Raw genomic sequence first — 23,338 nt, forward strand, 5'->3', positions numbered from 1 at the left:
TGAATTATTCCTAACAATTTAACAATTTTTATTTTCTTTGTTGTTTTTTGGCAACCATCTCTAGATTTCACTCGGACAAAAAGTAGTATTTCCTAACCTTCAACCTTTCTGTTGGCTTTTTCAAATTTTTTTAAATTTTATTTATTTTTTATTTTTTTAATGTTTATTTATTTTTGAGAGAGAGAGAGGCAGAGGGTGAGTGGGGGAGGAGCAGAGCGAGAGGGAGACACGGAATCCAAAGCAGGGTCCAGGCTCCAACGTGTCAGCACAGAGCCCAACGCGGGGCTTGAACCCACGAACCGTGAGATCATGACCTGAGCTGAAGTCGGACACTTAACTGACTGAGCCACCCAGGCGCCCCTCTGTCGGCTTTTTAAAATCACAATTCTCCAGAGACTCTAGCTTACTATTTATTAGAGATGCATTCATGTGCTCCACCTCAAGGTTTGTCCTCTTTGTTCATGTATAGCACTTTTATAGAACTTGTTGAAATATTAAAGTGAGGCTATCGTGAAAGTTTTTCTATGAAGTTTACTGAAAGTGTCTCTAAGATGTCCCACCTCTAAGAAGAGGAGACACGGACAGTTTCCCCTCTTTACAGAACTCCAAAATGGACCTTTTCTTTGCTATTGTTACAACACTGCCCTGATATAATTTTCTGTCAGAATTTGTGAAATTGCATATGCCATAACATTATCATAACTACTTTTGCTGGCATTTTCCTAATTCTTAGGGACAGAGCCTGTTGGCCCATCGGCCTAGGAATGCAAGGGGCAACAAAGGTACCATGTTGTTGAGGCAGGTGGAGGCTGGAGGGGAGAGTACGATTCTGTGTTAGAGAATACTTGCCATGGAAGTTGTGGGGAAAATTAGAAGAAATGGTCTATCTTAGGATCCAGTAAGTTTCATATTCCAGAAGATATAAAATACGTACACTCGGGAGAAATGAACTAACTTTTTACTACACCTAAATAGTGACTGTAGAATTCTTAAAATTGAAATAAAACGTACACTAGTATGATTTCAAAATCATACTACCTGGGAACTTGCAAACTGGAGAAAAGCAATTTAAAGACGTATTTACTGTAGGGGTACCTGTGTGGCTCAGTCGGTTAAGCATCCAACTCTTGATTTCAGCTCAGGTCATGATCACCCTGTTTGTCCAAGCTCTGCATTGGACTCTGCACTGAAGGCACAGAGCCTACTTGGGATCCTCTCTCTCTCTCTCTCTCTCTCTTCCCCCCTCTCTCAATGTCCCTCCCCACTTGCTCTCTCTCTCTCTCTCTCTCAAAATGAATAAAAAAAAAATAAATGTATTTACTGTAATAACGTAAAAGACATTCTCCAACTGATAGTTTCTACTTTAATGCATAGACTTCCAGAAAACAGGTTCAAAAATCAAATAAATGAAAGTGGAACATGGATTTTCTCATAGAGTTATAAATATTTTTAATCCCTAATTATATTTTAAATTAATGTTAGTCATAACTTTGACAAGCTATTTCCAAGCATTTTATTTCTTTAGTTTTGTTCTCTTCCTTCCAAGTTGAACACAAATATGTAGTTGATTTTGCACCAAATACTCAGTTGGAGCCAACAATAGTCCACATTTAGCATGCTTGATGATTTCCACTATGATCTCAATCAGATTGTATTCATGGCATCTATACTTTTCATCACTAGTAGCAGTATCTTCATTTATCAATTTTTCACTTATTTTTTTAATAGTGGCAAATGACAATAAAACATGCAAACACTACATGCAGAAAAATATGGCAATGGTGCCCAAACAGATGTGCATATTGGCAGGCAGGTATCATCTGAAAAATTCATTTCCATCTGATATAAAAAAGTTCCAATCAGAAATTAAAGATGATTTTCAAATATCAATGCATAATATATTAAAAAACCATTACCTACTCTATGCTCTGAGGAAAGATTGTAATAACTACATATCTTATCTCATCTATTTAATGGGGGAGAGGAGCTAGCCTAAATTATCTCTAAGATAGATTCCAAATCTAAAATTCTATGGTTCTAGGGGCATCTGGATGGCTTAGTCATTTAAGTGTCCGACTTCAGCTCAGGTCTGATCTCACCGTTCTTGAGTTCGAGCCCCGTGTCGGGCTCTGTGCTGACAGCTCAGAGCCTGGAACCTGCTTCTGATTCTGTGTCTCCCTCTCTCTCTGCCCCTCTCCCACTCGCACTCTGTGTCTCTCTCAAAAATAAATAAACATTAAAAAATATAAATAAAATAAAATTCTATGGTTCTATGGCAATAGTTCCAATCTTACTATTTTTTTCTGGCCAGCGATCCCATATTCTAAGAAGCTTTACCCTCAGAACAACTTGCATTTACTTAATAACTTTGCTTTGTATTTTTATTAATAAATGACATCTATAATTGCTAGCTAATGCTTCTGATTCTCAGAAGGTAACTCATGTTTACAAAATTTCAAAATCAAAGAAATGTTGACATTATATTGGTTAGTTCATAGTAACTACGTTAGTTAACCTACATATTAGCTATGCTAATGGAATATAGCATTTCCATAGTATTTTCAGTATTTAAAAAATAGTTAAAACAGCTTAGTCTGCTGGGAATTACTATTTTATCAAACAAGTTTAAACATGCACAAGGAGGTTAAAACATTCTTCCTGAATATTATATCATTTAACAAGTAACTAGCATTATCAAAGGAAGGGAATTATTTATGTTATCTAGGTGGTGGTTACAAGAATGTGTGTGTGAATGTGAATGTGTGTGTGTATTCTTTTCTCTCATCACTTAAGTTATACCTTTATGATTTGGCTACTTTACCGTGTATATGTCATGCCTTGATAACAATTTATTTTACCTTATTTTATTTTTATTTACTTTATTTAACTTTTATTTTATTTAATTTAAATTTAATTTTATTTTAGAGAGAGAAAGTGAGAGTGAGTGAACATGACTGGGGGAGAGGGGCAGAGAAAGAGAAAGAATCTTAAGCAGGCTCCATGCTCAGCATGGAGGCTGACGCAGGGCTCGATTCCATGACCATGAGATCATGACCTGAGCCAAAATCAAGAGTTGGATGCTTAACTGACTGAGCCACCCAGGTGCCCTGAAAAAAAAAAATTTTTTTAAGCAGGGAGAAATATTTTATACTTTACAAGTCTTTTTTTCTTTCTTTCTTTTTCTTTTTTCTTTTCTTTTTTTTTTTTAACATTTATTCATTTTTGAAAGGCAGAGAGAGACAGAGTGCGAATGGGGGAGGGGCAGCGAGAGGGAGACACAGAAACAGAAGCAGGCTCCAGGCTCCAGGCTCCGAGCCATCAGCACAGAGCCATCAGCAAAGAGCCATCAGCACAGAGCCCGACTCGGGGCTCGAACTCACGGACCGCGAGATCATGACCTGAGCCGAAGTCGGCCACTTAACCGACTGAGCCACCCAGGTGCCCCTATCCTTTACAAATCTTAAAGGGACATATAACCCAAATGCAGTAATTGAACCTTGTTTGGCTCTTGACTTGAATAAAACAACTGTTTAAAAAAAAAACTTTGAGATAATTAGGGCAAATGGAATACGGATCGAGATGGTCTTAGAGAATTATTACTAATTTTATTAGACTTTTTAATAAGATTATTAGGTATATATACTGAAACTAGAATAAAAGGATTTCTGGGATTTGCTTAGAGATACTGTAGCACGGAAAAGTGGAAATGGATGACAAAATTTTGACAGACACTGAAGCTGTGTGATGGGTATGGTGGGAAACCATTATACTAGTCTACTTTTATGTATGTTTGAAAATGTTCATAACAAAAATTAAATTGAAAATATACTATATTAATGGTACAAATTTACTACATTTTGTCCTTTCTTTTCAGTCTTAAATCTTTTTATGGCAAATCCCCTAAAATTTTAATCTGGGGTTATAAAGGCAAGACAGCTGGGCAGTATGGGAGCACACAGGAATGACAAGAGGGAACCAGGGTTGGAATAGAATCTGCTTAGAGGCAAACGAAGGTCAGAGAGAAATCCAAAGCTAAAGTTAATAATAGTGGAGCCTAGACAAAGAGCCAGGCCAAGGTCAAAGAAAAATTTGAATGTAATTGATTAAAACATGAGATGATGATACCATAATTTAATATAGCACTCTGGAGTTTATAAGCTCTATATTTATTTTACTACTCAACTTAAATCTCCTAGCAGTTCCATGAGAGAGGAAGGACATTCCTACACTTGATAAAACAGACCTGGGCCACAAAGCTACTAAATGGTTGAATCTCAGCCAGGACCTCAGATTTACTTCTACTTGGCTCAAAACTGTGACTTTCAAACTGTGTTTTTCAACACTGTGTTTTTCAAACTGTTTTCCAGAAAGACTTCAAGGATTTTGCAAATACTTGATTCAAATTTCACTTAGAAATATAGGATATATAGGGGCGCCTGGGTGGCTCAGTCGGTTAAGCGGCCGACTTCGGCTCAGGTCATGATCTTGCGGTCAGTGAGTTCAAGCCCCGCATCGGGCTCTGTGCTGACAGCTCAGAGCCTGGAGCCTGTTTCAGATTCTGTGTCTCCCTCTCTCTGACCCTCCCCTGTTCATGCTCTGTCTCTCTCTGTCTCAAAAATAAATGTTAAAAAAAAAAAAATAAAAAAAAAAAAAGAAATATAGGATATATATATATTTTTTTACATGCTCAAATAATCATTAGAAATATGAGAGACAAGTAATATGTTAGCTTTCACTTCAGAATTCACAGTTTTTTGGGGAAAATCTTAGACTATATTTGATGCAGTTTTCAGCTATTTCTGTATTTTATTTTGGTTACATGTTAGTAAGGAAATTGTCTTCAATAATCAAAATAAAATACAGAAATAATTAGAAACTGCATCAAATAAAAAATTATAACTTATCTATAATCTCATTGCTTAATTTTTCTCACAAATGGCTAACAATTTAATCTTGTCCAATTTATTAATGACAACAAAATAGATTTTTAATTATTTAAATATTAGAATTCTACATAATATTTTGTTTAAAAGAAGACAAGGTTATAAGCCAGTTATATCTCAGTTAAGAAACATATTAAATGTATAGAAGGCAGTAATCAAAGACATCAAACACATGAAGGCCAATATCAAGAGATTTGCTAACATCCAAATTTGAAATATTTAAAATATTAACTGCACTAAAGAACAATTCTTTTTATAACTTGTTATAATTTTTAAAAGTTTCCAATCAGCTTTCCATTTTTTCTAGCAATAGCTTCTAAAATGTCCTATAAAAACAAGCATTTGATTCATAGAGCAAGGGTGGCAAGCGCAAATGTCTTCCTTGTAGTAGTAACTTAAGAAGTACCTAATGAATGACGTGGGTATATTTATAAATTTGGCCCAGTATGAGGAAGGCCTAGGGAGTGCTGAGGCTTGGGAGGAACTGGAGATTTTTACATTTCACCATAAGCCATGCATCTTGTCAGAAAACACCCAACCAGGGGTGCCTGGGTGGCTCGGTCGGTGGAGCGTCCGACTTCGATTCAGGTCATGATCTCGCGGTTCATGGGTTCAAGCCCCATGTCGGGCTCTGTGCTGACAGCTCAGAGCCTGGAGCCTGCTTCCGATTCTGTGTTTCCCTCTCTCTCTCTGCCCACTCCCTGCTTGTGCCTCTGTCTCTCCCTCTCTCTCAAAAATAATAAACATTAAAAAAATTAAAAAAAAAAAAACGCCCAACCAAACAACAGCAGCAAAAACCCACCAGCAGCACTGTGCATCAGAGCATCTGCTGCCCACCTCTCTGGGCAACCAGTCTGCTCCCCTGCCTTAAGCTGTTCCTTCCTATTATTCCTTAAGCAATACCCTTCCTATTGCTCAGCCCGGTTTCCTATTCCTGGGGGTTATGGCAGCAAAAGCAGTCGTTACTGTATTTGTACTCTGTCACAAGCAAATTTGTTTGTAATGATTTATCTGGTCTTCCCTTGAGTCTTTGCAAATTAAATATATAATATACTAAGGTTTGTGTATTTTTCCTCCCACTACTTCCCCAGTCCCTCACTCCCTTTACTTCTTCTTTGTCTCCTCTTTCTGTATAACAGTAATATTTCCTTGCTAAGCCAGAATCTTAAAGCATGCTTTGACCTTTGCTTATCAGTTGAAAATTTCAGCGGGTTTCACCCCTTACTCTAGTTGACTTTCCAGCTCTCAGGATATCAGTATAGGATATTTCAAAACTAAATTCTAAATTCCGGGCAGGCAACATTTAAGATAATAAAATCAAGTAGCTTTGGCTCCATGTACAGAATCAACCTAACTAAAATCTGATAACTTTGAATTAAAATATAATTATGGAATTCTAACATGCTGATAAATGTCACTTTGAAAAATCTCTTCAATATTTTCCCTTTCCTGATGTAAACAGTTCCTGAAGAGTAGTGTTTATAGAAATAATAAATTATGGTGAAATGTGTTTTCCATATTATAATCATAAATGCTTCTTTAAATAGGAACTTAGATTAATTAAACTCTAACTCATATCACACCTTTCTGATAAAAATATTTCAGATTAAGCATTAAAAAAACCCCTCTAAATATATACTTCACTGCAAATAAGATGCTAAAGTGATTTTTAAAAAAAACAATGCAAGTTTAGTATATCTAACTTTATAAGGTACTCTAACTTTATAAGTTACTTCACCAATATTTTTGGGGGGGGGGGGGAAATCACAAAAAAAGTGACATAAATGGTAGGAACAAGCTGTCCTTTCATTTTCACCATATAACTCTTTCATGACTTGAACTCCATTACTCACTTGGCAGATGATATGACCACGGCATGTTCATCAGAATTGAGGATTTTTGTAAGATGAGCTGCAACTGAGTCCTCATAAATTGTCATCTGAAAAAGTAAAAAATCTACACTGTATTATTGTTGCTGGCATTTATACAACTCAGTTTATTACCACTTCCAAAATGGGATCATTTAAGACACATGTGACACAGGGATGTGAGTATAATGAATTATATGAAAAGTCATCATACAAAATAGATAAATACTTCCCTTCTATAAAAGGCTTTTAGTTTCTGAAATTCCTTAATCTATAGTCTTAGAAAAAACCCTAAAATCCATTAAATTAGAAAAAAATGTCGAATGGCTGAACACATAAAGAACTCCTCCAGGTAGGCACAAAAAAAAGCCAGACAACCCAATGAAAAATGGGCTAAAGACTAGAAATTTAAAGAGGAGGATAAAAAAAAAAAAAGGCCCACAAACAGATGAAAGGAAATCAGCCTCATCAGCTGTCAGGCAAACACAAAATAAAACCACAGTGAGGTTCCACTGTATTTGCCAGAAGAGTTAAAATGAAATAGCAGCAACAATGCCTGGAAAATGCCACATATTGGCAAGGTTGTGGAGCTACAGAAGTCTCATTCACTGCTGGTGGGAGAGCAGGCATTGATATAAACACTCTAGAAAACTGCTGGGTGTCTTTCAAAGCCAAACATATGCATATAGCATAGGATCCAGCAATCCGATTTCTACACACACACACACACACACACACACACACACACACACACCCAAAGAAATGTGATGTGCGTTCACCAAAAGACATGTGATAGAAAACGTTCATAGCAGCATTCACTCAAATGCAGAATGGATAACACATCAGAGTATAGCCTCACAATGGACTAGATGGGGGCAATGAGAATGCGTGGTTTATAGCTATGCCATAACACGGATGAATCTCACAGACATAATGTGGAATAAAAGGATTCAGAAAAGAACTGCTTACAAAATGATTCATTGTATAAAGTGCAGAATGGACAAAAATAATCTATGCTGTTAGAAACCAGGAGAGTGGTTCCTGGGGTGGGAGGGGAGGGTGGTGAATGGAAGAGGGCCTGTGGGGGCTCACAGCACGCTGATAATACTGCCTTGTGATCTGCATGTTGATTACATGGGTGTATTCAGCTTGTGGAAACTTACCAGCTGTACATTTATGATTGGTGCACTTTTCTGGGTGCACAATTCAATAAAAAGTTTTTTAGAATGTTGAGTAGTCTGTCATACAGCCATGTAAATAAATCTCTCAAATTAGGAAGTAATCAAAACGCTCAGGGAGTCCTGTCTCCCCTTTTCTGTTTGACTCAAAATGTAAGATTCTGTTGAAAGAACAGATCTTCCTAATATGCAAACATGTGCACAGTATTTAAACAGCCTCTATTCAGAGCCTTCCATCAAATGTTTGCCTCCAATATGTACAACGTCCTACAGCTCAAAAATTTCCAGTGTAAACCACCTGCTCTGTTCCAGCTGGCCTCCTGTGTTCTTCCGCCCTTCTCTGATATCCTTTTGTTGCTTCTTACCCATTGGCACCAGGTCATTCAGACTTAAATGTAGATTCAGTTACCACCCCCCCTCCTTAAAGCCTTCTTGACTAGCGTCTTTCCAAAGAGATCTCATTCCCGATTTCTGCCCAGTTCCGTGAGTGGCTAATCAGTATGTCACTCTTTTAAATTTCTATCTTACTTTCTTCAGAGGCAGACCACGTATAGAAAGGAATTCTTACATTAAGGAAAGGATGGGAGGGGAGGAGCCTCAAAGCCTCACGCAATGTTGTGTTCACTTGCAAATCCACTTTATTCATCTTCCAGTGTAAACATTAAAAGTTGTATCTTTAGGGGCGCCTGGGTGGCGCAGTCGGTTAAGCGTCCGACTTCAGCCAGGTCACGATCTCGCGGTCCGTGAGTTCGAGCCCCGCGTCGGGCTCTGGGCTGATGGCTCAGAGCCTGGAGCCTGTTTCCGATTCTGTGTCTCCCTCTCTCTCTGCCCCTCCCCCGTTCATGCTCTGTCTCTCTCTGTCCCAAAAGTAAATAAACGTTGAAAAAAAAAAAAAAGTTGTATCTTTATACTCAAGATCAGAAAAATGAAAATACGTCTTTTAAAAAAGCAAAGAAAGGAAGTATTTTTCAAAATGATTAGTTTCATTTCTTTTCCCTACAGGATAGACTGTCATAGAGCCTAAGAAGGTAGGGGAAAGTATTTTATACTCTCAGTAATTCCCTTTGAAATTACATGTAAAAATCCAAGTTTTTGTCTGTTAAAAATAAGAAAAGGCAAAGAATACAACCTCTTCCAGAGGAAAATGAAATAACTCTATGTCCAAAGATAAAATTATTGATGTCCCTTATTAAGCTATTATGTAGTCATTTAGAGTCAGGAAGGTAAGGTAAGAATAATAGTTAACATTTTTTATTGTGTACAGACACTGTGATGAAGTATTCGATACATATTTATCCCATTAATTGTCCTGTTTTATAGCCAAGGAACCTAAGGCTCAGTGAAGTTGTGTGATTTTCCCACGATCCTGGGTTAATGAAGAAAAGACAAACTAGGGGGCCAGGTCTGCAGCTTATCCCACTATTATTCCCGCCCCACCCCCAACCCCCCACTCCAAGCAAGTCCTGATCTTTGGTTAACTGTCAAATATAAATTTTGTCATTTCTCAAGTGCATCATTATACCAGCCTTGTAGCTGGGATCCCTATATCTCTCTAACCCCTTTCAAATCATTCTCCACTTCATGATGCAATGATCTTTTTCCAAAACACAAATCTGAGCATGACACATCTCTGCCTAACATGTTACAGGGGATCTTCCTACTTTCCAGACAGAGTCAAAATTCTTCAGCTAACACGCAACACCTTCCACAATTCCCAGGATTCTCCATGATCTGAACGCTCCTTCTCTCCACCGTCATGTCTTTTGATTCTCTTCCCTTGCCCATGAGCTCTAACTCAACAGAATTACTTGTAGTGTCCCAAATGTATGAAGGTCCTTACTATCAAGCTCTACATGATGCTCTTTTTCAACTGGCTAATTCCTACTTCTCTTTGTGCTGAAAACCCAGTTTAGATACAATCTCTTCTGTAAAGACTTCACTGAACTTACCAGACTGAGAGCCCTCTCTTCTGTGCAGCCATTATACCCTGAAAATAACCTAAACATAGCTGATCATTTATTGTCTGTCCCTCAAAATATATTCTCCAGCTTTCTCGCTTTGTGGCATCCTTAATGTCTGAATGATTTTGTCACATACCCCTAGGCCTAAAGGAACAGCTAACAGTAGTTAAGTACACACAACTTAGTATATATGTCCTAAGAACTTAATAGCCACTTGAAAAAATAATACACATAGATTAAAAGAAAAAATAGTATCATATTTAACTCTTAAATAACGAGCTGTGAGCCTGTAGGCACTGTGTACGTCTCAAGCCTTGGAATCAGATTGGACAAGAACTCTCTCATTTCCTATTCAACACTGACTTTTGTGTGGTGTTTGCTTTTTGTCACAGTGACTACTGAAAACCCAAGCTTCGCAAAAATGTGATGTCATCAAAAGAAGTGTAGTGCAATGATGTTTCAACTGTCCAGTACTTCAAGCTGTGTGCTGTCCAATAGATGTTGAGTATTACAGTTAAATTCTCTTTGAAATTTGAACACATCTTATGGTAGCCCTCTGAATTCACCAGAGTGAGTGCCTGGAGGCCCCCTGCACACAGCTTGGGAATCGGCACTGTAAGCTGACTGGAGCTGGAGGGCAATCTTTTATGTCTACTCCCGGATGCCAACAGGCATTTAATATTGTTAAGTGAATGAAAAAATAACGTTATAACATCTTAGCATGCTGTTACCAAGCATCTAGGAAACAAAGAATTGAGGGGAGAGGAGCTTTCTATAAGAGTAAATAAAAAAAAATAAACTAATAGGAAGAATTTCGTTTCCAGGGATTTGAAGCCATTCGTTCCTGTTGTCAGGATGGAGGTGCAGCAGTTCACATCCTCTTTTTTATGACCTTACCATTAATAAATGAGCATCTATTGACTCACTAGACTGGTGTGATTTGGGTATGATACAAAAGAGACTAAAAATATGACTCTTACATCAAAAAGCTTTGAAACCAATTGGAAAGCAATAGGAATCTGGCTTCCGAGAAACAGACAAGGTCAGAAGGCTTTGATGCCAAGATGTCCCTAGTTCCAAAAGTGTGTCGTATTTAGACAAAAAATTAACAGTAAGAATTTTTTATTAATTGCCCGCTTTGTGTCAGTCATGACACCAGATGACAATACAATGGTGAATGGATAACACGTTGCCGCACCATGACAGTACAATTGCACCAAGATAATGGCAGGTGATAATGGAAGGGGGCTATGGAACTCCCAAGAAGGAGATAGTAGTGGGACTTGGGGGATGAAGGGTGGCTGCTTGGAGCAAGTGATACCCTGAGGTGAGGACAGGAGTGAACTAAGCATGATATCGTTGGAAGGATACATACTCATTCGTAAAGGGGTACGGGAGAAAAGGACATGACAGCATGGGGATTTCACACTAAATACAAACAATGTGTTTTCTACCAGTGAGTATCAATAGAATCATTGTTACTGGAGGAAATCGTGGAGTCACTACTTTTTCAATGTGTAAAAAGTATAACAGGAAACAGAATTACTTAATTATGGCCATAAGGAATTCATCAACAAAACTGTCACAGTTCTTTAAACTCTGCAATTCTACGGTGCCAGCGGAATGCTAAGTTAATAAGATAATCAGGAAGTTCAACCACATTTGTGTCCTTTTAAGGAAAACTGAAAAAATAGTAATTTCACAGTCACGCATAAAGGAATTTAAAACGAATAAAAAATATATAAGCTGGGAAATTAGGTTGGGCCTAAGAAGGAAGGTTCAGCTTGCTGTTCTTACAGTCTTAAAGGTAAAAAAGTCACATGGTGACGAGTCAGAGTGATGTAGAACACTCACTTAACATGTATTCTGAAGGCATGCTATTCCTTTGTTATGAAATATTTTATTTTATTTTATTTTATTTTATTTTATTTTATTTTATTTATTTTTTTTTTCAACGTTTATTTATTTTTGAGACAGAGAGAGACACAGCATGAACGCGGGAGGGTCAGAGAGAGGGAGACACAGAATCGGAAACAGGCTCCAGGCTCCGAGCCATCAGCCCAGAGCCTGACGCGGGGCTCGAACTCACAGACCGCGAGATCGTGACCTGGCTGAAGTCGGACGCTTAACCGACTGCGCCACCCAGGCGCCCCTGTTATGAAATATTTTAATAGGAAACCAAAATAAACTGTTTCATTCAAAACCTTTTATACTAAAAAAGAGATTTCTTCCATGTAGTTACAACCATATCTCGTATTTAACGACTATACATATGCAATAAAAGTAAAATTGTTTACCTTTATTTTTTATGCTAGGAAGTAGACATCTCTTAAGTAAGCAGAGCAAAAGAATTCCCTCTTTTGTCTCTTTGGGGAGAAAATTAATAGCATTTACAAAAATACTATTAAGAAAAAAGACTGGTTCCTATAAAAACATGTATTATATTTGTAGTTGGATAAGATAATACCATAAATAAAAATGCTGCTAGAAAGAAAATAGTAAATATATTAATCCATAATAGCAATTATCCTTGGGTGTTAGGACTAGAAGATTATTTTTTCATACATTTTTGTATTTTCCATATTTTTAGAGGAAGTTTTTGCTACCTTTATGTGAGAAAAGGGCATTATATAATTAGCTGGTTTAAGGCATAGCCCCATGTTTCTAGTTATCATTCCTTTCCTCAGTTTTGACAAGACCATAATTTTCTTAATGACAAAATAAAGATTTCAACTATAAACAGATGAATTTTCCTAGAGGGAAAAATAAGTTATTATAGACCAAACGGTCTTGTTAGTCACAGAGTAATCCTTTGAAAAGTAGGGTCTGTTTTCATTCTCCAGTGCTTTGAGGTTTAATCAAAATGCTGAATCTTTAAGAACATCTAAAAACTGTAGTTAATGGTCTGTACCACGGATGGAAAAAAGTGTGCTGTCTTTCTTCCTTTGTTTTTATCTTGATCAGCAGGCTTAAACTGGAAAACTATAATGGTGAACACTCAACAGAGCACGCAAAGGAGGAAGAAATTATATAAAACTCTGGCCACAAGTATTAGTGTGTTTGCAAATTGCTTAAGGGAGCTGAGCTAACACCTAATAGACAGGTGATCATGGCCAAAGCAGAAGTTGAGTAAAAGCTAACAGGAACCTATCATCAGCTGGCCTGCCCTGGAGCCCTGTTGGTAAAAAGAAGCAGGCAGGTGGAATATCAGGGGGAACCATCAGGGGTGAGGAAGGGGAACTTGCATGCCTGGTGCTTTGCACACATTTGTTACTGCATTAACTCTTTCCAACATTGCAACCTTGTTCTATAGATAAAGTAACAGCGGCCCATGACAGTGAGTGATGTGGCTAACTTCATGTTTCCAGTGTGGGTGGTCATAGAACGACTCTAACCTGCATCGTATGAATTCTTCCTTCTGAGAGAGAAGACTAGAAGCAGTCAATGAACCCATACCCAAAATAATAAAAAATAAAACTAAGCAAGCATGCTACCGTATCTTATAAAGTTTTCTTACTTGGTCAAGCTATTCACCGCTATTTCCAAATGATAAATAGGCAAAAGGTTAAAGTCTTACATAAAATTCTTCGGATGCTTCTGGAGGTTCTGGAAGTAGAGAAGCTTTTGGAGGCAACTTGAGTTCATAGGTCATTATACTCCACCTGAAGGGAGAAAAGTCTTTGGTCTAAAATCCCTTTAAAATTTAATAAACAGATTCTGTTCTCATACATATGCACAAGTCTGCACAAACTATGGTTTATTGTATCTAAGACAACCAGATACTGGAAAAAAGAGATGGAATTTTTGGCAATCTCATAAAATGCTGAATTCATGCTTTATGATTTCCATATCTTACCAGTTCTCTGGTTAGTGACTTCCAAACTCCATGAAATAAGAAATGCACATACATAGTAAACCTTCCCCTTCTTCACTAACGCAATGAATTCTGACTTTTCTGTTCTTGGGGTGCAGCGAGAACAGTGTTTAAATTTGCAGCAAAAAGCCATTTCAAATACCCTGCATAGTTTGGTAAGCACAGAACTGGGAAATCACCTCTGGGGTCTTTTAAAGACTGGAGACAGAAGCCCCTTTAGGCACCTAAATGACCAGGGTATCCCTCTCCTGAATAGTTTGGGATAACCATAACTTTAGACAAATGCTGTACCACCCAGCTCTCTTTTGAAATATTCTGTCAGCAAAAGAATCGACCATTACAACATTACCTTAGGACAGGCAAGGTTACAATTAATTAGGTTATAGCTCATTTTAGAGTAATTACATTTTAGATTGGTGACTCCCTGATGAGATTTTGTTATTTTCGGGAACAGTTCCACAGATGGCTAATCCTATCAAAGTTGTTTTGATTCATGCTAGCTTAAGTCCATAATGATATTTTGACATTTGTCTTCTACTTATGGTGGTGGTGGTGGGGGGGGGGGGTTGGTTACTGCGTACTGAGTCCTGTTGCTCCTAAACTTCAATCCTAAACACCTCCTCTAGAATATTCAGGGTACACATACTGTGATTTCTTTTTTATACGTGGGGCGTTTAGAGAAAAGAGGTTGAGATGTGGTCAGGACATCATAAACACCTCCTTGATATGAAGAGGTCTTTCTAATATTTCTCGGTCCCTGGGAAAGGATTATCTTTTTTAGTATTCAGTTCTTTGTTGGTTCAATTCATTCTTAGTATGCAATAATTAAGAAGAGATATTCTAACAAATCTAAACTTTATGTGTCTTCCGTAGCTTTCATGAAGCCGCAAGATGATGGGGCCTGTTATATGACCTATTATAGTCATCAAAAGCCCCCACACAAAATGAACTATTGAAGCTTTCTGACCTGGAGAATAAGGACAAGTAATTGCTGTATCAGCATAGCCTTCTGTTTTTAAACTAGAGAATAAACTGAGAATTGATGGGGGGAGGGAGGGAGGAGAAAGTGGGTGATGGGCATTGAGGAGGGCACCTGTTGGGATGAGCACTGGGTGTTGTATGGAAACCAATTTGACAGTAAATTTCATATTAAAAAAATAAAGATAAAAAGATATCTTCTGTATATAAAATAAAATAAAAAAGTGGGTTCATTAGACTAGTTTTCTCAGTTATTGTTACAATTCATTCATTCACTCAAAAAATATACTTATTGAGTGTCTACTCTACGCTGGGCTCTGTCCTAGACCTCAGGCGTGAAAAGAGTAGGTAGGACCAGGAAGTCTCTGTCCTCATGGGGCTTACAGTTCATAAAATTTAAACTGCCAAAAATGATTTAGTAGGCCATATTCAGTCTGGTTTTGGAAGAAAATTCTCTTTTACCTGTCTAGCATTTTGGTACTGGCTCGTTCCAGCTTCTCTAGTATCTGAGGAAGTTGGGTGTCGTCATCGTATGAACCTCCCCAGCCCAAAACGCGGGCAAGGTCATTTCCTGTACCCAAGGGCAATACTCCCAGCTGACACTGAAAGAGAATACAACAGGGAGACCTCAGACAAGCTGAGAAACAGGAGCTATGGCGTTTCTGCACCTCCCTGGTCAGCAGATTAGCATACGTGCATGCTAATGAGTACATGTTAATGTAGTTAATGAGTCAGGAAAGACTGAGTACTTGCCTGTTTATTCAAGTTGAGCTTATCAATTTCTGACAAAACCCAACCTACACTTCCATCTCCTCCACAAACAAGAATTCGAAAGTTGTCAAACTTCTGGAATAATCTTAAACTGAAAGTAAAAAGGATTTTATTTTAATACAAGTAAATGAAAATCACTTCCCCCAATTCTTTGTTATTCTGTATTTGTTGGTATTCATGTTCAGATAACTATAAGAACTCTTACATATTAATTATACTATAAAAATTAAAGCGCAATTCTTAACTCAAGAAAACTTCTTAATCGTAAGGAGGAAAGGGGATTATAAGTAGAAATGGGAGATAAAATTAGGTGAAAAAGGGAGTTGGAAATGAGAAAACAAAGAAGCAGACCGGGGAAAGAGAATGAAAGGTAAGGGATACAACATAGTAAAAGTAGTGACTTTTTTTTCTTTCCATTATAAGGATATGTTATTTCCTTAAGAATAGTATACTACCAACCAGGGATGGTGAATCTAGGGCACTGATACTATTGATGCTCAAGGCAGTTTCTAAAGAGACCCATCAAACCTTGTCGATGTATCACTTTTCGGACACCCACTCGCTTCTCCTCCGCCTCATCCCCTAGACTTGGGTCAGTCTTTTTTACTTTTATATTCCTTTTCCTTCATCTCAGCTTTTGACACATTGCACCTTCTGAATGTACCTTTGTACACCTCAAGTATTGTGGGAAATCTAAAAAATATAGAGACGATCTCAAGAGGTTTCACAAAGGGCCTTCCTTGGAATTATATAGGTGAGAAAAGGAAATGTTAAGAATGTAAGATATTGGAACTGTGAAGGATTATTAAACAGCTGTGCTAGAAAGGAAGACACAGCTAACCAGCAACGGAAAAGACACAAGTGAGGGGAGAAGCCAGGTAAGGAAATACCAGAACCCAGGGAAGGGGTTGGAGACAGATGAAAAAGATGAACATCCATGGGCTCAGAAGGGCCCGAGACTTGGCAAGAAGGCAATGGGAACAAGGAGAAAGACTCTGAAGAGCAAAAGTGAAAAGAAGCACAAAGACTGAGGCAAGAGATAGAAAGGACAGGAAAGGGTAAGGGCCTTCTGGGGGTACCTAAAATCCCCATTCCTACTTCTGTGTTCATGCTTTAAGAGAAAAGTTGAGTTGACAGAAGTAAATCATGGAGAGGTTGCAGGCCCTTGGTTCTAATGACATTGTATCACCTCTTCAACAAAATCATATGCATACACTAAAAATGTATTTAAAGTACCGGAAGGTATATTTTCCCTCACTGATAATACATTTAATTTTTTTTCAGATTGTAAGTCATAGGATATTCCAGAAAGCTGAAAAGAACAATCAACAACAGTATTTTTTGTAATTTATATGAATGAGTCTCCAATCCTTGGGACCTGCAATAGTATCTGTGCTTTGGTTAAATAATTGATTATTTGTATTACATAAAAATCAATGCTAGCCTTCCACGCAGATCATTTTCTAAAATTATCATGTATTTCTATATTTACACAGGTTCCTTCTCAAAGCTAAGTAAACTGTTAGTACTATTTGATGTATGATATATTCTAAAACATTTTCTAAACAAATTTTGGGATTTTCAGCACATAAGGAAGTTGTATAAATATCAAAAAGGGGAAGTTAAAACGTATAATTAGAGCTTTAAAAAGGGAGGAGTGGGAAGATCAACATAGAGATGTCTAGATGAATTGACAATCTTCATGAACTGAAAAATCAAACATTTCATGCTTGGTGCTACATTTCATTCTAATGAGATTAATCAATAATCAATTACCCTAAATGAGGACCTCCGTTCATTAAATCAAACACCTGAGCCGGATTTAGCAACTGTTTAAATCGACGAAGGAACTTTACTCCCTGATTATCTCCACTCTTAGAATTGACAAAAACCAATAGAGGACTAACACAGAATGAAAATGTCGCTCTACAGAAACCTGTAAAAAAAAAAAAAAAACAACAACAACACAGTACAATATGTACAGCTGTCTCTATTAAACCATTAATGAAACTTCAGAGAAAAGAACATAAATTCATAAAGAACCTTGTTTATTACTTGAACAATAAATTATAATTTAGCCCCCAAAATGGAGACAGGTTTATTATTTACACAATAAGACTACAGAACTTATCTCTTATAATATGCTCTATAATGAAAAATCCTAGTACAGATGGCAAAAGTGTTAATCATAGATATTTGAGATATACCACCTACCTTAACACTCAATTATCAGAAACCGATCACAGTCTGTAAATTCACATTTGTCAAAGAATTCATATTCATATTCAGCATTATAAGATATTTTAATTTCTCCTTCATGAGGCTTTAGAAAATATTTTGAAAGTTATCATGAGTAATAGAACCTTATTATAGCAGGGCTTGGGGGAGGGCTGTTAACAGCACAGATTTTAAAAAATTACATATTCTGCAGCCAATATTCTTGTATTTATAATACCTATTGGCATAATTTATATAAAAAGTTTGAAAGCCACAGGCACTTTTTCAATGCAAAACATTACTAACGATATATGGTAAAAGCCTTTTGTAATATGGTTTGCTTAGAAGGAAGACAGGTTCTTCAGCACTTAACAACCAAGTTGTAAGATTCTGGAAAAAGTGATGGAATTTACAGGAATATAAATTCCTCAAGGAAATTATAGAAAAACAGATTTCAATAAGTGCTATGCTGATGGGTAATTTCAAAATTATGGAGGGAAAAAAACACAAAAAGTTAACCTTTTTGGATTGCGTTTTGTTACAGAGTAATTTTCTTTTATTTACTGAAATGTAAAATGTGAAATGTAAAAAGTCTTATATGTAGGAATTTCACCAGTGTAATAATAACTATGTTAAATTTTAATTTTAAAATGTTCTTATAAAAGTTAAATGTACTGGGGCACCTGGGTAGCTCAGTTGATTGGGCCTCCAACCCTTGATTTCAGCTCAGATCATGATCTTATGTTTCAAGCTCCCTGACGGGCTCTGTGCTGACAGTATGTAGCCTGCTTGGGATTCTCTCTCCGCCTCTCCCCTACTTACACAAGCTCACTTGTTCTCTCTCTCTCTCTCTCTCTCTCTCTCTCTCTCTCTCTCAAAATAAATAAACTTAGGGGCATTTGGGTGGCTCAGTAGGTTGAGCGTCCAACTTTGGCTCAGGTCATGATCTCAAGGTTTGTGGGTTCGAGCCCAGCGACGGGCTCTCTGCTGACAGCTCAGAGCCTGGAGCCTGCTTCGGATTCTGTGTCTCCCTCTCTCTCTGCCCTTTCCCCACTTGCACTCTGTCTATCTCTCTCTCTCAAAAATAAGTAAACGTATAAAAAAAATTTATTAAAAAAATAAAGAAACTTAAAAAAATTTAAAGGTACTATTCAGCAATTTGAATGAATTATTATATAAAAACTGACCAAAATAACCAATTACAGTTCAACTTATTCTAGGAAAGTGAATGCACATATCAACATTTAATACCAAGAATATACATATTTACACAATGATACATACCATCAGAATCGGTGCTGTTCAGTGCAATTGGAGGTATGACAGACACTTTACACTGGCCAAGGGGACACACAGGATGGTATAAATCTTTGCAGGCAGTGTGTACCTAATGACAAACAAATAAGCCTTCAAGAACCATAAAAACACATCGATATTTTCTTATGGTATAGATTACATCTATGGGACTAATAACTGAAGATCGACTATATCACAAAATATTCAGTAACTCATAAATTACTTTCATGGTATAATGTTTATAACTCTAAGGAATGAGCTAATTATTTTAGAGATGGGAATCTGATGTACTCTGTGCAGCCTACTTTTATGGTGGCCTCGGGCAAGTAGTGTATATCGAGAAATGCCTGGTGAGGGATGCCTGGCTGGTTCAATCAGTAGAGCACGTGACTCATGATCTTGGGGTTGTAAGTTCGAGCCCCACACTGGGTGGAGATATTACTTAAAACACAAAAATAAATAAAAATTTAAAAAAGGAAATGCCTGGTGAAGGCAAGGAGAGAGGAAGAGAAGGGAACAGAGTGCAGAGGAAGGGAGAGAGAGAGGAAGGAGGCAAGCTAACTAGTACTTGTCAATATCATCGTCCATAAAAAAGATGATGGGCTCTACCTTATAATATTCTTACGGAATTTCATGAAAATCCGTGAAATTTTTAATGTGTCTCCTCTTTCTGCAGTGGTCCTATAACTTTCTATTCACATCTTTTTTTAAAAATAACATTTTCATGTTCTTATAGGTATAAGTACATCTGTGCCTATGGGCTCCATAGAGAAAAGGAAAAGGTCCTATCAATATACACTTATCTTGGAAAGTGATAAATATCATAGACACCCAGTAAACATGTGAATTCTGTAAAAACAAAGATTCAAGGGTAGTCAATATATTATTTCGAACAAGAGCAGGGCTAACTTATTAAGTAGAACCCAGGGAATTTACAATACTTTAGGTACTTACTCAGAGAGACTTAAAATGTTTTAAGCAGTAAAAGTAGACACTTCATAAAGCATTTACTTAATACAGCTTTATTTCATTAGTCTTTTTAGAAAATTGGCATGTTAATTAAACACATACTTATCAAAACTTTTGAGAAAATAACTAAAATTAAATACTGATTCTTATTCTACTGATGACCTAATTTTGGACAGTTCCTTATTATTATTTATAATAATTAACATCCCCAAATGGATTTCAGAAAAAACAAGCATGCACAGATAGTTTTAAAAAGATTTTAATGGGGAACCTGGGAGGCTCAGTGTTAAGCACTGGGGAACCTGGGCGGCTCAGTCAGTTAAGCAACCGAGTCGATTTAGGCTAAGGTCATGACACATAGAGCAAAACAGAAAAATATTTACAGCAAAGTTAAATGAAAAAAGCAGAGGACAAAATTGTATCTTCACTTTTTCTTTTTTTTTAATTTTAAAGAGAAAGAGGGAGTGTTAGTGGGGAAATGGGGCAGAGGGAGAGAAAGAGAGAATCCTAAGCAGGCTCCATGTCAACGTGGAGCCCCATGCAGGGGCTTGATCCCACAACCCTGGGGTCATGACCTGAGCTGAAACCAAGAGTCAGTCATTCAACCACCTGGGCCCCTCAGGCTCCCCCCTTCCCTCTTTTTACAGGAAAGGTAAAACTATGTCCAAAGACTGGATGACAACCGAAAAAATTAGCAGTTGACTCAGTAGAGTTGTGTAAGACCACAGTTGTGTGAATACCATAGTAAAGACTATGGTCTTACTTTGTTTTGTTTTAAAGTAGATGACTGTTTTACAAATTAGACACTCTGTGGGAACCATTATTTTAAAGGCAAAATAATATGCAAAGACGTATACAGGAAGATCGTGTATAGGAAGTACAAGACCGAGAAGGATGTAACAAGGTGATGGTGGTCCAGAAACCTGTGTGTCTAGTGGACGCAGTACAGGTCAGGAATGACTTCAAGATAAGGTGATATCTAGGTTTGCCAGAAAAAAAAAGGGAGAAGACATTCTAGAATACCCGCTTCTACATCCTGCAAAAATCCTTCTATCCTGTTTGTGAAAAGTTTTAAAGGTAGGGGTGAGTAGGGTGAGAAAGTAAAATATCTAATCAACTCCCACTGCTAAAATTAACAAAGTTTAAAAATGACTGGACCAATACAAGTAGAGTCCTATATATTGTAGGTAAAGACAACTTTCATAAAACCTTTCTAAAATAATTTGTCACACACAATATCTGCTTTCTTTTCAACAAGTTAGAAAGAAACAGCTGAAGTTCTAGATATAGAGAAATAGATATACAGACTAATGAAAATAGCAGTAGAAGCATACATCAGTGGTTGCACCCTGAAAAGGAAGTCTTAGGTGGGATAAAGTTTAAAATCTTATTTATGAGAGCACTTTACTTATTTGTTTGTAACATTATCTTACAGGCCTTTGGAGAGCACTCTTTATATTATTAAAAAAAAAATTTCTTTAACGTTTATTCATTTTTGAGAGACAGAGAGTGATCAGAGGAGGGAGACCCAGAATCTGAAGCAGGCTCCAGGCTCTGAGCTGTTGGCACAGAGCCCGATGTGGGGCTTGAAGCCACAAACTGCAAGATCACGACCGGAGCTGAAGTCGGATGCTTAACTGACTGAGCCACCCAGGGGCCAGGAGTACTCTTTTAAAATAAGGAATGTGCCTGGCTGGTTCAGTTGGGAAAGCATGTGACTCATGATCTCGGGGTTGTGAGTTCAAGTCCTACACTGGGTGTAGAGATTACTTAAAAAAAGAATTTAAAAAAGATAAATGAAATAAGGAATTCCACAAGAGTGTTTTAGGGGATATGGTTGCACCAAAACTGCAAAGAGACATGTTTAATACGGTTTATATATTACATGGGATAAGAGAAATTAGAAGTAACACCTGTGGCTAATAAAAGGGGCAATTGATGAAGAATAACAAAAGCATAAGGATAGAGAGAATCACTTTGATTTATAAATAAAAAGGAAACAGGGGTCCCTAGGTGTTTCAGTTGGTTAAGCATCTGACTTTGGTACAGGTCATGATCTTGTGGTCCATGGGAGCCTGCTTTGGATTCTGTGTCTCCCTTTCTCCCTGCCCCTACCCTGCTCATGCTCTCTCCCTCTCTCTCTCTCTCAAAAATAAATAAACATTAAAAAGTTTTTTAAAAAATAAAATGAAAAGGAAACAGATTACCTATCAGGTTTGACGAAAAAGCTATACAGGACTTATCTTCTTTATGGCCTATGGGATGAATCTCACTCATTGTGAAATCAACGCATCATACTCACATCTTTTTCATTTGATGATCTACATCATACTTATTAAAAGAAATGAGTTTTCCATATTTTGGGGGGGCCTGGGGAGTGACTTCCAAGACTCAAAACAAGACCAAAAAAATCAGCCCAATGCAAGGCAATCACTGTCATAGTTGGACAGCATCGCCCAGTGCTAACATGAGCACCCACAGCGGTTGCCTCCTCACCCTCCACGCCACCCTCTGAGTGGCCTGCGTTCACCCTGTAAGTTCCTGCTCTGACTGCCCTCGTGAAGTCTAGAGCCCAGCACTCACATAGTATGGCATGGACAGAACCATTCCTTGCTGTTGATTCCATGTTATGCTGTGCGTACTTCTCACTGCTTCCTTACACATGCAAGAAAACTTTGTAATATATAAATATATATATACTATGTAAATACATAAATAATATATACAATACATAATATATAAATATTATATAATAATATTTATCTATATAACATAGATATATCCCAACAAAACTGTGGGAAAGAGGTCTTGACAAGGGAAATATAAAACAACAGTATTGCAAGAAGGATATTTAAAAAGTAACCAGACTGGAAGGAATACTTTGAAAAAGATGAACATTACAATGGGCAGGTATGCTACCAGGCTTTATTATACCATACGTTCCTTTCCCCTAAATCACATAGGTTAAAAAAACTATGAAAAGAACGAATTAAAAAGGGCTCTCACCATTGTCTTACACCAAAGGCATTTCCAATCTTGTAGACGCAGAACACTCCCGCATGTTTTGTCACAGACAGCACATTTGGCACTCACGGGCAAGTTACCCTCTAGCCATTGGTGAGGCATAGCTACCTGTGCAGCAGGAGTAAAGAGCAGTCAAATTAAAGACTGGAGGACGTCATTCTCACCCTAGGGAAGATCTAAAATATTTCTTACTCAGTGGAATCAACATATGTACCACTCATGGCATCCATTCATTTAGCCCACATTTATTGACATCTAT

At 37.4% G+C, this 23,338-nt stretch overlaps 1 protein-coding gene across 8 annotated transcripts in view; it reads right to left on the reverse strand.

The window, feature by feature from the left end:
* Positions 1 to 23,338, reverse strand: part of DGKH (diacylglycerol kinase eta) — a 179,468-nt gene that overhangs the window by 43,053 nt on the left and 113,077 nt on the right. For all 8 annotated transcript variants that reach the window (XM_040448539.1, XM_040448537.1, XM_040448538.1 and 5 more), the window contains 7 exons: positions 23,062 to 23,187; positions 19,075 to 19,177; positions 17,350 to 17,509; positions 15,556 to 15,664; positions 15,265 to 15,404; positions 13,528 to 13,612; positions 6,797 to 6,882 (listed from right to left, as the gene is read on the reverse strand). In XM_040448539.1, coding sequence (XP_040304473.1) covers positions 6,797 to 6,882; positions 13,528 to 13,612; positions 15,265 to 15,404; positions 15,556 to 15,664; positions 17,350 to 17,509; positions 19,075 to 19,177; positions 23,062 to 23,187 — 809 coding nt within the window. The remainder of the gene's footprint in view (positions 1 to 6,796; positions 6,883 to 13,527; positions 13,613 to 15,264; positions 15,405 to 15,555; positions 15,665 to 17,349; positions 17,510 to 19,074; positions 19,178 to 23,061; positions 23,188 to 23,338) is intronic.

Source organism: Herpailurus yagouaroundi, unplaced genomic scaffold, assembly GCF_014898765.1.
Source record: "Herpailurus yagouaroundi ecotype Mexico unplaced genomic scaffold, PumYag 197, whole genome shotgun sequence".
Classification (NCBI taxonomy): Eukaryota; Metazoa; Chordata; class Mammalia; order Carnivora; family Felidae; genus Herpailurus; species Herpailurus yagouaroundi.